The sequence below is a fragment of the Pararge aegeria genome, chromosome 22 (genome assembly GCF_905163445.1).
Source record: "Pararge aegeria chromosome 22, ilParAegt1.1, whole genome shotgun sequence".
Taxonomy (NCBI): Eukaryota; Metazoa; Arthropoda; class Insecta; order Lepidoptera; family Nymphalidae; genus Pararge; species Pararge aegeria.
In genome coordinates this window covers 8,416,571-8,432,682 of record NC_053201.1, presented here as the reverse complement: position 1 = coordinate 8,432,682, position 16,112 = coordinate 8,416,571, and the positions used below count along the sequence as shown (strand labels likewise).

The following is a 16,112-nucleotide window of genomic DNA, read 5'->3' as shown; positions in this document are numbered from 1 at the left end:
AGTTAAGTTCGTCTGACTTTTATATTCAACTTGGGAGCTCTAAATTTTTAGCTTACTCTAGTATTTTCAATTTAGCCTTTATACGCTGTGGACCGTTACTTCAAAAATAATAAAGATAACAATTCATGTTGGTCGAAGGATTTTTTCAATTGTTAAGACATTACCTCGTGGATTATAAAAAAATATTACGTATCTGCGAGAGTCATCGTCATCTTCATTATAAATACATTACTGGCTCTATAAGGCACGGGTCTCCTTCCAGAATGAGAAGTCAGATCAAGGTAGCCAAGTGCTGCTCGGTAGACTTCACACGCCTTTGAGAATGTTACGAAGAACTCTCAGGCGTGCAGGTTTCCTCACTATGTTTTCCTACGCCGTCAAAACAAGAATTGCTTTAATTGTTTAAATAAAAAACGCAAATAACCCCGGAGAGTAAACACGAGAAACTGCTTTAGCTGTTATCTCAGCCTATTAATGTTCTACAGCCTTTTCAAAAGGCCAAAGGGCCTTTTCTCTCGTAGGAGAGAGGGGCTGGCTAGCCCCTTCGTACTGCTATAATGTGGGCTTGCGGGCTTTAATGAACTTTATCAAATGCTGTTTAAAATTACCAAGATACTAATGTATTTTTCTAAGAGTGTACACATCGCCAATTTTGTGAATCTGGGCTGTTACTGAGAAACCAGTTTTCTTGCCAGTAAAACTCTCAGTTCATATATCTATTTATAGTTTATTAACTAAACAATTACAATATTTTGGCACACTCGACAGAGTCTTCGCGTAAACGAGTACCACAATGTTTAAAGACAAAAGTTTTCAATTAGTGCGTCTTACCAGTAATGACAGTCGGTCTGACATTCCCCACACTGACGGAGCTTTAAACTTCAAACTCAGCGTGTTATGAATCTCTATAGCACGCTGAGCGAACGCTTGGATTTGGACGAAGTTTGGAACGAAGTTATTCGCCAAAGGATCAAAGTAACCGATGTTGCTCTTAGGGCTAGCACGCTGAAGTGGCACATGGGCTGGTTGCGTTTGTCGGAGGACCAATGGACGTTAGAGCCGAAAGGTCTTCGAGAGGAGACCACGACTTTGAAAGCGGAATGTAAGGCGCTCTCGACTAGGTGGTGCGACAACTTGCGGAGAGTATAAAGAAAGTAGAAAAAGTATCGCTGATTAAAAGAGGTCTTTGTCCAGCTGTGGATGCATATTGGCTGATGAATATAATTTTACTTATTTCCGGGGAAAGGCCTTCACTAGTATTTTCTGCATTTTGGGATCTTGCTCTACTCTACAATATCGTCTCTTCATCTACAGAGTGATATTTCATTCCTTCCTGTATTGTATTTCGGACACCAAGCAGTAATATTTCATATTATATTGCCCCTTCTTCTTTTCCATGTTAGCAGTTCATGAAAAGGTACTTATTCATAGCAAAAATTGAATAAGTAATGCAAAAACCTTTACTGAAAAGACCTGAAAGGAAATACTTGTTTTATCATCGCAAAATAGATTTTAGTCCGGATCCAATTGATATTGTACGGACTACGGATTCAGGTCTTGAGATTTATGTGGGTTCTTAAACTGAATGCGTACATATGTACGAACTTTCATCATATACATATGTATGTAAATCCTGTATAAATATTACTTCAGTAATATTATGTCAGTATATTAATCCTCGGGAATCTTCGGAAGCGGTGCTAGCCCAGTGGTTAGACCTTCGGATTCTCTTTCTGGAGGCCGATTACGAATCCTAGCACGCACCTCTATTCTAAGTTATTTGCGTTTTAAGCAATAAAAATATCACTCGCTTCAAAAGTGAAGGAAAACATCGTGAGGAAACATACCTGAGTGTTCTCCATTATGTTCTCAAAGGTGTGTGAAGTCCGCCAGTCCGTACTGGGCCAGCGTGGTGGACTACGGCCTTAACCCCTACTCATTGTGGGAGGAGACCCGTGCCTGGTAGTGGGTTGATACGATGATGATGATGATGATAAGCATTCAGTTTTATAATAAACCAAATAAATAAACTAATAAATAAGTACACTTAAAAGAATATACAATTGTATTTATAATGAACTAGCTGTTGCCCGCGACTTCGTCTGCGTTTCATTTTGTTTTTTGATGTGGCATTAAATTTAGTTGTAGATCTAAAAAAAAAAATATTCAGTATCGCTAAGCCTTCAATGGGTTTGCTGCTGTCCGCTGAGGAGTTCTGTCCTCTATCTCCAACCACAGTTTGGGCAAAATTAAACACATTTTGTAACCTCTATATTACAAAAATAATCATTTAAATCGGTTATAATTTGTCGGAGTTATGGTGTAAAATCGTCAAACACTCATCCCCTCTCCCAAAGGAACCGAGCTTAATGTCGGGATAAAAAGTATCCTATATTACTTCTAACACTTCCAAGAATATGTCTACAAAGTTTCATGAGGATCGGTTAAGTAGTTTTTGCGAGAAAGCGTAACAAACGAACATACATTGACATTATAATATTAGTAGGGAATATTATGTAATATAATTATAATGTATAAAAAAGCCAAAATATTTTAACAAAAGCGTTAAAGTCCAAAAAAATTGTACCTAGTGAATTTGACAGGCGTTGAAAGTTTTGGTTGAGGAGAGTTGAAGTTTTCTCGTTAAAATGACAACTTTGCTGGGTCGTCATCGAAGAATAATAAATTGTTTAAGTTTTGGAGATTTCGCTTTCAATATTGTTACTAGGAAGATATTTTTAATATTAGTAGATATTTACTGGTACATTTTTTTTTACTGATTAAAGTTCTTTACTTGGATGAATTTTTACTTTGTACTTCGTTCTGTTTGTGAGACTGTATGTTTGTCAGAGGCCTGCAACTTCTGAAATATTACCAATTCCAAAAGGAATTCCCAAATAATATGTGAAATGGGGCTTAACTATATCTACCTATACATGTGTGTGTGTATTCCTATATACTTTAATGTTATTACATCTCGCAACGAGCATGCCGGCCGACTGGCGCAGTGGGCAGCGACCCTGCTTTCTGAGTCCAAGGCCGTGGTTTCGAATTCCACACAATCCCAAAACATTAATGTTCTTCACACAAATGTGTGTGTGATGAATGAATGTTTTTCAGAGTCTGTGTGTTTATTGTATTCTAAATATTTATGTATATTATTCATAAAAATATTCATCAGTCAACTTAGTACCCATAACACAAGCTACGCTTACTTTGGGGCTAGATGGCGATGTGTGTATTGTAGTAGTATATTTATTTATTAAAAAAAATATATATATAGCCTACCTGATAATAAGTGGACAACCATTGCCTATAAACAGAGCAAAACCTCGCAGGGCATGTAAGGAACACGTCCTGCAAAGTTCCACTCTGTGTCTATCTACCTGAGGCGTAGGTGTTAGCCCTAATGTGCCTATAATCATAACCACGTCCTTCACATTGGAACTCAGCACTACTATTAGAACTTTAGATAGACTACTCTTTAGGAAAAAACTATTTATTTATTCTTTAAAATAATTGTTTTATAAATATAACCTACTATAAACTATTTAAAACTAAATAAAATCTACAACGTCCTCGGAACCACCGCAGCGAGGCACAGTTCGTAAGATGCTGGCAGCATAGACTACTCTTTCAGATAAAGATAAAAAATATCTTTAAAAAATTAAACCGGCATAAACATAAACTGGGAAATGATCTTTTCGTTAGCTCTTTACCATCTAAGAATGCATCATAACTTGTAGTTGAATAAAAAAACACTATAGCAGGGGTTGCCAACCTAATTGGCATGGCAGGACGTCTTTATAGATAAGTATGGGAGGATTCAATCGTGGCTAGTTGGGAAAAAATTAGTATTCCGTTACCATCTACGAATGCATCATAATTTGTAGTCCAATAAAAAAAAAAGCACTATGGCAGGGGTTGCTAACCTAATTGGCATGGCAGGACGTCTTTATAAATAAGTATGGGAGGATTCAATCGTGGCTAGTTGGGAAACAATCGGTATTAGTTTATCATAAAAATGTTAAATCTATTTCAAAAAGACCTAGTTATTAATTAGTTTGCGAAAACCGCAAGAAAGTTTTACTAGTGATTTAAACATTCCTGCAAAGCTAGTTTCACATAATATTTAATAGGAAGGGTGGAGATAACGTCGAACTACTCGTATAACCTTTGGATGGCGTCCAAATATCTGAAACGCTTTGCTGTAATTATTTTATTGAGATCAATGAACCTTGTAATATTAATTTCACTAGTGAGTAACACTTGATAGAAGTGGGAGTTTTTTTCTTGAGTCGATGAATTTTCATCATTATGCCTTCTTCAGTGAATAAGGAAAATAAATAATAACAATAATATACAATAAATAAATACACTACTAAATAAATAAATAATAAATAAATATACTACGACAATACAGACATCGCCACCTAGCCCCAAAGTAAGCATAGCTTGTGTTATGGGTACTATGATGACTGATGAATAATTATATGAATAATATACATAGATACTTATAATATATAGATAAACACCCAGACACCGAAAAACATTCATCTTCATCACACAAACACTGTCCAGTAGTGGGAATCTAACTCAAGGCCTTGGCTCAGAAAGCAGGGTCGCTGCCCACTGCGCCAACCGGCCGTCAAACTACTATAACACACATCGCTATCCGACCCCAAAGTAAGCGTCGCTTGTGTTATGGGTATTAAAGAAAGAAATAAGAAGAAAAAAAATCGTCTTTATTGTCACACATTTGTGTAAAATGTTACTTTTGAAATTGTACTCTCTTGATATGTATTTATATCTTTGTAACTACTTTTTTTTTTCCTTTGGTGTACAATAAAAGTGTATTCATTCATTCATTCATTCATTCATTCATTTGTGTCATATATTTGTTAAAGTATAAAAAAAGTGTGACAAAGGAGCTGGCTCAGTATAGCTGCATACTAAAAAGCGCAGCATACTGGAAACCACACATACAAACCCACTGAAAAACATTCATGTTTATTACACAAACGTTTTCCAGTTGTGGGAATCGAACCCACAGCGTTGGGCTCGGAAAGCAGGGTTGCTGCCCACTGCACCTATCGGCCGTCGATAAACATAAATAGTACCTGTAGGATTTTAAAAAGCGATGCTGATCCATACTTTTATTATAAATGCAAAAGGGTGTCTGCTAGTTTGCTTGTGACCTATACCTCGTTTTCGGCTCTACCATTGAACTGATCTTCATGAAATTTGGTACACATGTAGCTTGTATTCTGGAGATGGACATAGAAAGCTGCTGGTAAAGTAAGGCACGAGATAAAAAAAAATAACATTTGATACATGCACTGCTTGAGCGCTTAACTTATTTCGGTGATATTTCGCATAGATATAGTAAGCGTCCTAAGGATTTTTAAAAACCTCAAATAAGCACGCACGATGTTGTGGAAAACAGCCAGAAGAATATAAAATCTTATGTGATGTTCCCCACTTTAAAAACCATAGAAAAGGGGTAGGGGACCAGGCAGGCCTCCTATACGTTGGGATCATGATATCACCAAGATTGCAGGCAAAAAATTCGAGAAGCTTGGAAAAGGTTAGAGGCTTTTACTGCTCAAAGCGGTTCTTGTAAAAAAAACACATTTACATTCATCAAAATATAATTATATATGTATTATATGCGTAGTATTAAGTTAATTTCAATCAGGTGAAGCACCCAAAATTGTGATTGGAAAACAATTCTTTTTATTTTAAATTTTAAATTTTATTTTTAGAAAACGAATATAAAAAGGGTAACCTCAACCTCGAGAAATTCTGCGCGCACAAAGTCGGGCTTAACGATTAGTGCTAAACAAATAAATGGCCATACAACCGGCATAAACACAAACTCTGAAATGATCTTTTGCGGGCTATCTAGCAAACATAAGGGCCTCGGGGCATAAAACGTCAAACGTTCATGTACGTGGAATAGACTCGCAAAAGTTTAACTACGGCACTTAACAAATACAACACTTTTTGATGACCTCCCTGGCGCAGAAGTGGGCGCTGTGGTTTCAAGTGGGAGATCCGGGGTTCAATCAGGGGTTCCAAATTGCGAATTTATAATATCTGAATTTTCTATGGTCTGGTCTGGTGGCTGGCTTTGGCCGTGGCTACTTACCAAACTACTGACAAAGCCGATTAAGCGTTCCGGTACGATGCTGTGTAGAAACCGTTTAGGTATGGGTTAAATATGACTGCCATACCCGTAAAAGATTAGCCCGTTACCATCTTAGACCGCATCATAACTTGTAGTCGAATAAAAAAAAAAACACTAAAGCCAAGGGGTTCCCAACCTAATTAGCAGGGTAGGACGTCTTTATAGGTAGAGTTATAAGTATGGGAGTAGAGTTATAAGTGTGGCTAGTTGGGAAACCATTGGTATTAGTTTATCACTGTTGGCCCTCCTCTCGTATATCCAATGAGGTCTGGAGCAGGTGTCAATTAGCTCTACATTAGCTCTAACATTCATAAGACAATAGACTTGTCTAATCTTTCGATTATTACGTAAGTACACGACAAAACTTTTACACCATATCAGAAGTAAACTTGTAAAGGTTAAGAGGTCGCCACTATTAGGTTAAACTTGCATGACGTCATTGCAGATCCATGACGTCACTGTGGTTACAGAGTAGCTACATAACAGCCAAGAAATATTAAAAAAAATATTATACAGCACACATTCATTAACAAAAAACGTCTGGTGTGAGGCTTCAGCTGTGTCTAGTTACCACCCTACCGACAAAGACGTGCCGCTATTCGATTTAGCGTTCCAGTGCGATGTCGCGTAGAAACCGATTAGGGGTAGGGGTTTATTATAACTTCCATAACAGCCCGTTACCATCTTAGACTGCATCATCACTTGCCAGGAGGTGAGATTGTAGTCATAGGGTTAGCTTGTAGTGGAATAAAAAAAATACAGTAAACCTAGGTTGGCTAATTCGTACGTAGTTCAGGGAATGCTGCAACACATCAACATATATCAAAATTTAAAAGAAAATATGGCTGCAATAATTTGAACGTTAGAAGCAAAAATAAACTTATCAAACTACCGGTTGATATCTTGGAGATGTCACTAAAAAAGTTCAACGTTTGTTTTAAGCGAAAGTTTATAGAAAAGTCCTATTAAAGTATAAAGGATAACGTAAACGATAAAAAAGCTTGGGTGCGAACAATTGCTCTAACCAGGTTACTCCTTAAATATTTTCTAATGACAATGTGAAATGGTGATAACAAAAAGAACACCCGGCTAAGTTTGTTTTGGACTTCTTCTTAGACCAGGGCGCTTTTGGAACCCTCGAAGTTTTAAGTTGACGATTCTAGTTCGCCATCACTCCTCACTGCTATGTAGACATTTTGTATATGATCAAGGCATCAAAAGTGCCATCTATGTGCCTATTTGAATAAAGAAATATTTGACTTGACTTGACTCGACACTCCGCAATGGCTCCTCAGAAGAGAATTGAATCCATATCACTGAGGTCCTCAGATTTTATGAGACATTCACCTAATATTATTATATTAAATGCTCAAATGGCTTGCTTTAACGGCGAAGGAAAACATCATGAGGAAACCTACATGCGTGAGAGTATTAATAACGTCTTCAAAAGCTTTGTAGAATACTAAACTACTTTCTGTAGTCTGTAACCTTTCACAACACTTTCCACTGACCTGATAACATAACAAGTCCATAATGGTGTTGCTAGACTAAAATATAATGCCTTCAGATTGATTGTTAACTTAATATTATACCAATATCTCTGACGTCAAGCTACTCTGTGGGCACGAAGTGTTACTGGCTATCGGTTTTCTATTCATTTTCAATCGCAAACTATATCCTTTTAAGTAGGTATATTTGATACCTTAGTAATATATGACTATAGTTGTTTTAGGAAATACAGGGTTTAATAAATAAATCGTGACTGGGAAATAAACGGGAGTAGACTCGAGTTATCTCATTAAAGGCTGTCACCCAATAGGCATATATAATATACTAGCTGATGCCCATAACTTCGCCTGCGTTTGATTTAGTTATTTGATGTGGCATTCGATTTATTTGTAGTTCTAAAATAATTTAAAGCATCAGTATCACGAAGCCTTAAATGAAGGGTTTGCTGCTGTCCGCTGGGGAGTTCTGTCCTCAATCTCAAACTACATTCATCATATATGATACACAAAGTTTGGGCCAAATTAAACCTCAATTAATTATTTAAATCGGTTTTAATTTGTCGGAGTTATGGTGTAAAATCGTCAAACACTATCATCCCCTCTCCCAAACGAACCGAGCTTAATGTCGGAATAAAAAGTATCCTATATTACTTCTAACACTTCCAAAAATATGTGTACAAAGTTTCATGAGGATCGCTTAAGTAGTTTTTGCGTAAAAGCGTAACAAACAAACTTACATTGACATTTATAATATTAGTAGGGATATGCTGCGAGGTGGGTTAAGGTCTGAACTCACGAGAGAAGGCCTGTGTCGCCAGCAGTGGGAATTAATGCTCATCTTGAGTATGATGATGATTTTGGTGCTGCTGCTGATGATGAAGATGGTGGTGATGATGATAATAGTGTCCGTGCGCGCTCCGTATCCAACATTAGTTCTAATACACTGTTATGGGAATAAGATATTTTGTACCGACCAAAAACAAATAAATAAAAAAAATTTGGTAATAATGATTACATTAAACACATCGTGAGTTTTTATTGTCAGTTCCTAAGTGGGAATTAATTCCTAAGGGCGTATACACAAAACATACTAAGCAACACAAAAACTAATAAATAAACGAAGTTCGACTGCATGATCTGATTTCGGTAAATTATAAAAAGTAGTTATTTTATATACTCAAATTGTTAATCTATAAATGTACCGGATAGAAGCAGGCGTTACTTTGCGGAATGCCGTGATACATTTTGAAAATTAAGCTTAATTGGCTATACTTTGCGAAAAGCAGGAGAATCTGGTGTAATTTATAATTTCTTCAATCTCTGTACTCCACACCAAACAGATCTCCGCAATGTTCCCTCTCGAAAGTTTCACTCCGAAACCGGAGCATCCTCAGGAGATGTTGACTTTACAATGAATAATTGTTGTTCCTTACAATTATTTATTGTAATGTAATTTTTTTGTGATTTTTTTAATAGAAACTTACGAAACAAGCAGATAGACTATCTGTGTGTATAAGTGGAAACTCATCGTCTATAAACAGGGCAACAAATCGCATACAAGGGTCACGTCCAGCAAAGTGCCGGCCTGTGTCCCTCAACCGAAGACGTAGATGTTAAGTCTTATTTGCCTGTAATTACACCGGCGACCATACCCTTCAGACCGGAACACAAAAATGCTGCTTGGCGACATGAATGCTGCTCGGTGGCAGAACAGCATTGTGGTATAACTTCCCCGGAAGAGATCTGTCACAAAAGCTTTCCTACGGTTAAAATCTTATTTACTTAAGTTATAATTTCCTATAATTTTTATAATAGATTTAAAATGAAATGATAATAAGACTTATTTAAATAGTGTTGATAAAAAGAAGTAATAATAAAAGTAAAATAATAATCTGAATAACTCCTATTTTCAGTTGTTTTTATACGTATGCGGCCTTTATAAATAAATTGGATAAGTTTTCCCACTTCTGATAATGAGCAAACATTGAGTTACAGAAAAACAAGGTCGTCTCTTCTACTTAGATTGTTTATTTATAAGATGTAGGAAGATTTACTCACTTTGCCTTTTAGTAAGTTTTATGTTTTTTTTATATTTCCTGTGTTCTGTGGAAATATGAATATGAAAGAAAGTGTTATTTTTAATAGCCGATCACCTCTTTGCTGGTTTTATAAAGTTAAAGTCTACTTTCGATTGCTGTTACAAAGGCTGATGGTGGGAATAAATGTTCATGAATAGCACTTCAATCCGTGCACGACCTTCAAACTTTAAAGAAGATTATAAAAAAATAATATAAATTATAAATTTAAAACCTTTGTCTGATGAGCGCTTTTATTTATTAGATCGAATAAATTAAAGCGCTCACGATTTAAAACCACAAAAAATTTAGTATCTTTAAGATCTTATACTTTTAATTCCAAAAATAAAACGGTATTAGTTACTTTGGTCTAACCATACGATTATCTCGAAAAGTTAACAGTAAGAGGTAGAACTTTTAGCAGCTCTAATAGCGTTTTAATAGCACTTACCACGCCTTTTTTCGGTAGTTTTAAAATATAATATATAATATGTAAAACCTCCATGAAAATACAAAGCAGTACGTGCCGGCCGGTAAATTTATAAAATTATGTTTAACACGGCTCGTTCTATTTAATTCGAAAACAGTAGTATCCTTTGACAATATGTCACAATCCTAGTCGAATAATGTACTCAATCTTCATCCTTGAACCTCCTTTGAGTCATTTTTTTTTCAACTTTTCATTGAGCTGAAAGGATTTTTGGGATAAAAGGGCTAACTGAACAAAAGGCACTTTCTAGAATGGTCCATTCTTAAAAGCTTTAACAATAATCCTAATGGAAACACTCAGTTCATTGCGATAAAGGTCCAGTGCAATGAATGACTGAATGAATGAATGATCCTCTCATTACTGGAATTGTATAAATAATTACTAATATTATAAATGTTATAGTGTCTGTTTATTTTTCAGCCAGTTTTGTTAACTTTTTTGAGTAGTTATAGACCTTTTGGTGAAAAAAGCTCTTTTGGGGAAGTATAGTGCGATGCTTATCTCTGCCGCCAAACAACATTACTGTTACGGTCTGAAGGGTGTGGTTGCCGGTGCCATTACAGCCATTATTATATTATTATTATAGCCATTATTATATTATTATTATATTATTATATTATTATTATATTATTATTATATCTTTATTTCCATAATACATTTTTATCAATTATTAATACATTATAATATGTGCATGCATAAAAATGATATCTATATATATATATATTAAATTCTTAGTAATAAATAATAAAATCAATTTTCACTATGGACCCCTATACGGGTGAAGGCCTCCTCCATTTTTCCCCACGACTGTCTGTCCTTTGCTTTAGTTAACCAATATTCACCGGCTTTTCTTATTATTTCGTCAACCCATCTTTCTTTCGGTCTACCTCTTTTCCTTTTGCCTGTTGGACCTTGCCAGGTGGTTACTCTATTTGTCCATTTTTCCTTGTCCATACGTGCAATATGACCCGCCCATTTCCATTTTAGTTTTTGAGAATGTTCTAAAGCATCTATTATTTTTGTTGTTTTTCTTATTTCTGTATTTCTTATTCTGTATATTCGTTTTATATTCAGCAAACTCCTTTCCATCGCTCTCTGACATACTTGTATTCTATTTTTAGTTTTATTATTATAAATCCATGTTTGGCAGCCATACGTAAGACAGGGTAAATAAACAAGAGTCCATTATTTTTTTCTTTAGCTTTAAAGGGATTTTTGACTTTAAAGTTTCTTTATTGCTCCAGAATTTATTCCAAGTTATGTTAACTCGTCTTTTAACTTCATCTTCGAGTCTGGTCTTAGAGAAAGATATTAGTTGTCCCAGGTAAACATAACTTAGAACGTATTCTAAGGTGTTGTTATTAACCGTTATCGGTATAACGTGGTGATTTGTCATGACCTTGGTTTTCAGAGTATTTAGTTCTAAGCCGATCGTATTGCTGACATTATTTAGTTCATTAATCATTTCCTGTAATTGAGATGCTGTTTCAGAGAAGAGTATGATGTCATCTGCAAATCGGAGATTACTGAGTAGTTTCCCATTAATATTGATTCCTTTTCTATCCCAGTTTAAAGTTTTCATTATACTTTGGAGCACATTTATAAAAATTCTAGGCGAGAGGGGGTCACCCTGTCCGGCGCCTCTACAAATGTCTATTTCAGGGCCATGTCTCTCTAACTTTACGCGGCTTTTGCTTTTGCAGTATATGTCCTTTATGAGATCTTTAGTTTCCGATGGTACCTCGCATTCCTGTAGAGCCTTCCATATGCTTTTATGTGATATAGAGTCGAAGGCTTTGGCATAGTCAATAAAAGCTAGGTAGAGTGGTCTATATTGCTCTATATATTTCTCTATTATCAAATTTAAAGTGTGGATGTGATCTGTTGTTGAGAAGTTTTTTCTGAAGCCTGCTTGTTCCGGTGGTTGAAACTTCTCTGTGAATATTGCAAGGCGGTTCTCAAGACAAGAAGCAAATAATTTGTACATGTTTGGTTGTAGGCTTATTGGTCTGTAGTTACTAATATTGGCAGGGTCTCCTTTCTTATAAAGCAGGATTATATCAGATTGTGCCCATTCGTTGGGTATTGTTCTGTCATTTAAAATCTTGTTAAATAACGTTGTTATATATGGCGCTAGTATAATTTTTCCCAATTTTAGTGCTTCATTTGGAATTCCATCGGGTCCGTTGCTTTTGTCGGTTTTTAGCGATTCAATTTTTTTTGTTAACTCATGTGTAGAAAATCTATCAAGAGTAGTAGAGTTCTGGTTGGTCGTTTCGAGTTCAGTGGGAGCATCTCTTGACGAGTATAAGTTGCGGAAAAATTTTGTTGCGTTTTCTAATATTTTAAATCTTGTTGATATTTTTGTGCCAGTTATATCTTCTTTTATATAAGGTATCCATTGTTTCGAGGTATCAAGATTTTTGAGACCTCTCTTTAAACTTCCGGTTAATTCAAGATGTGTTTTAATTTCCTTTATTCTGCGTTCCATGCGATCCCGTTTCAATAATTTGTAGATGTTTTTGTAGAGGTATGTACGTTCAACTTTTTCTTGTTTTGTCAGATTTTTCTTCCGAGTTAATAAATTTCTTCTTTCGATAAGACATTTTATTTGTACAGGGATATTATCCCGTTTTTTTGTTGGTTTCTGTTTAATTGAACTTAAACTGGTGAGTATTGTATTTTTAATTTTGTTGTATTGTGACTCTACATTTTCATTTTCTCCTAGTTCAATTTCATTTATATTAGTTTTTAAGGTTTGCATGAATTGTTCTTTTTCTTCTAAAGTATTTAGTTTAGTTTTATAATTTTTGAAATTTGCTCTACTTTTCTTTATAGGCGCGATTTTTAATGTGCATCGTAGGAGACGATGGTCGCTAGGAAACGTTAAATTTGATATAATTTCAAAGTTTGAGATGTTTTCCTTTCTATTGATTAATATGTAATCGAGTCGAGCTGGACTCTAATCCTTTTTTCAGTGTTATGTTATTCATGTAGGATGTAATATTATTTGTTTTATTTTTCTTTGATATCTGTCTGGCATTGCTTTCGTTGACTAAGGTAATTTGGTGTTCTGGGGATGCTGACAGATTTCGTTTTTGTTTCCTTGTATCTGACATGTAATTCCTATTTTTGAAATTTCCTGGCAATCTTACTATTTTGTCATAACGTAATACAACATTTCTTCCGAGTTTACGTTCTTTTTCTACTTCTTCTTGCAGTTCCTTACGCTTCAGCAAAACATTTGGTGGAAAATCTTCTTTAATGTTAACGACTGAGCCCTTCAGTGCACCTTTTTTCTTTAAAATTTCGATTTTCCGCCCTAGTGTCGTAAATGTTACCAATAAAGGCCTTATCTTGTTCTCTTTTTTGCCAAGTCTTCTCACAAATTCTATTTCAGATTGTTCGATGGTAATCTTCATATAATTTCTTATGCAACGTAATAGTGTATTTTGCAATTCCTCGTATCCCTGCTCGGTCTCTTCTACTCCATAGAATTCGAGATTTTTCTTTCTAGCCTGTCTTTCTAAATAATCTATAGTTTTTTGCTGCTGATTTATTTTTATTTCCAGGTTGCTTGTTCTATCTTCCATAATTGTAATTTTTTTTTTTTTTTGCCATTACAGCCATATAAGGCTTAAAACCTACGTCTCAGGTTGATGGATATGATAAAAATCTTCCTGAAATTTACAGGTAAAAAGAACGATTTTGAATATATATCTTGAGTAGGTATAAGATATATAATTGAAAATCGTTCTTTTTACGTTCTGGTAGATATATTTCTTCGTAGAACGAAGATAATAATTTAACATAGAAAGTATTCACGTTCGCTGCAAAACAACGTAAACACGTAGGAAAGGAATATCTAAGTAATAAGAAAGTCGACGTTTCAAATTCTTACTAATATTATAAATGAGAAAGTGTCTCTGTTGCTTTTTTGATTGTTATCTCATCCTCACAAACGCCTTTATGATATTTGGCACAATCTGGAGATGAACATAGCGAACTTTTAAAGTTTATTTAGATTGGTTTTTTTCATTCATCTATTTGTTAGCCCTTGACTGCAATTCAAAAAATTCAAAATTCATTTATTTAAAGTAGGCCTAATATAAGCACTTTTGAAACGTCAAATGCTTATATTAGGCCTACTTGAAATAAATGAATTTTGAATTTCACCTGGTCCTTAGATTGTAGCGGGCTAAACAGTTAGAGAGTATGGTTGTCATACCCCTTATCGGTATCTACACGATTTCGGAACAATAAATCGCTTAGCAGCACGTCTTTGTTCGTAGGGTGACCAGGGAAAATTCTGAAACCTGCTTACGTATTTATATAAGTATTTATGGTCAAAGCTATAAACCAGTGCTTAGCAGTATGAGATAAATTATTCGGCTATAATAACAATAATTTTTTTTTACGTTCGCGAGTTTTCACACAAACTCTCAAGAAATGGTAACCTTAGCAATGGAAATCATTACCTTATTCCATTGTCTCTTACTGAGATCCCCCTTGCTACAGAATCTATTTTTACCTTGAATTGTTTGTACATGCGTCTCAACGATGTGTCATTGTATTAGGTTCAGATTCCAATAACAATCAAATAACAATGAGTATATACATGTGAAATTTAAAATACTGAACACTTAATAATAATCTGACTAACTAAATTTGTCACCTATTGGTTCTCGCTCTTGTTGTCCTAATCCTAAGGTTGCCTGGCAGAGATCGCTTCTAAGCGATTGTATCGCCTTTTGTATTTTACTCCAGTCTTTGTGTTTCTCTCTATTTGTCCTTTATTTTTCTGTGTAGTGGTGTACAAATAAAGAGTTTAAATAAATATATTTTTTTATAACTACATATATATTTATATTATATAGTGTTTTTTTATTTTATATAATTTAACACATTTAGCTAAAAATTAAAACTAAAATATAGATAGAGAAAGAGAAAAAATAGTATCTAGTGTTCCAATTGTCAAGCACTTTCATTTGAAACCCATATTGAGATAGCTGCGAAAAAAATATGTAATCCGCCATTTTGTGGCGTCGCGGTCGGCCATCTTGGATGGACTTTCATCAAACACTCCCGACTAATATGCCTTTCAAACAAAACAAACAACAATAAAATCGGTTTATGCGTGCCACAGATAGACACACACACACAGACACATCAAACTTATACCACCCCGTCGTTGTTGCGTCGGGGTAGCATAACGATTCATGTTTGGCGAGCGATACCGAGAATTTTAGTGCTGAAGAACAAGAATATTCTGGAGTATTAATTAAACCCGACAAAGTCAAAGTCAAGGTCAAAAATATCTTTATTCAAACACAGGTGGCACTTTTGATGCGTACATTACATGAGAATTACACGGTAGTGAGATGATGGCGATAACGATATTCGTAAACTTAAAACTAAAGCTACGAGGGTTCCAATCGCGTCCTGGTATAAAAAAAAAACCACAACAAACTTAGCCGGGTGTTTTTTTTGTCACCATCTCACAATGTCATTTTAAATTATTAGAAGAGCAACCTGCTTAGAGCAATAATTCAATTTCATCGCAATCTCTACAGAAACTCGTCCTTAATACTCCGAGGCCTAAGGACAATGCGGTCTGTACAGTTCTCAATTGATAAGGACATGAACAATGAACATAATCTGAAACTAGACATCAGTCTCTGAGATTCCTATTCAGTACGATGAAGCGTTTCTGTTTTAGACAAGCAGTTCATGGTAGATTTAACTATATTAATTAAGCCTTCTTCTTTGGTACAGGAACATTCATCTCACTCGAATTACTTTAACGTAATGAATAACTCACATTTCAAAAGATTCTTAGAAATTGATTA

The 16,112-nt window shown here is 35.1% G+C and overlaps 1 protein-coding gene across 1 annotated transcript; it reads right to left on the bottom strand.

Moving 5' to 3' along the window:
• Nucleotides 1-13,190: 13,190 nt before the first annotated feature.
• Nucleotides 13,191-13,856, bottom strand: LOC120633974. Its single transcript, XM_039904410.1, has one exon. The coding sequence runs from the start codon at nt 13,854-13,856 to the stop codon at nt 13,191-13,193; it is 666 nt and encodes a 221-aa protein (XP_039760344.1).
• Between the last annotated feature and the right edge of the window lie 2,256 nt (nt 13,857-16,112).

Excerpts from the sequence above, each read along its gene's own strand:
- LOC120633974 (XM_039904410.1), bottom strand. The coding sequence starts at position 13,856 with ATGGAAGATAGAACAAGCAACCTGGAAATAAAAATAAATCAGCAGCAA.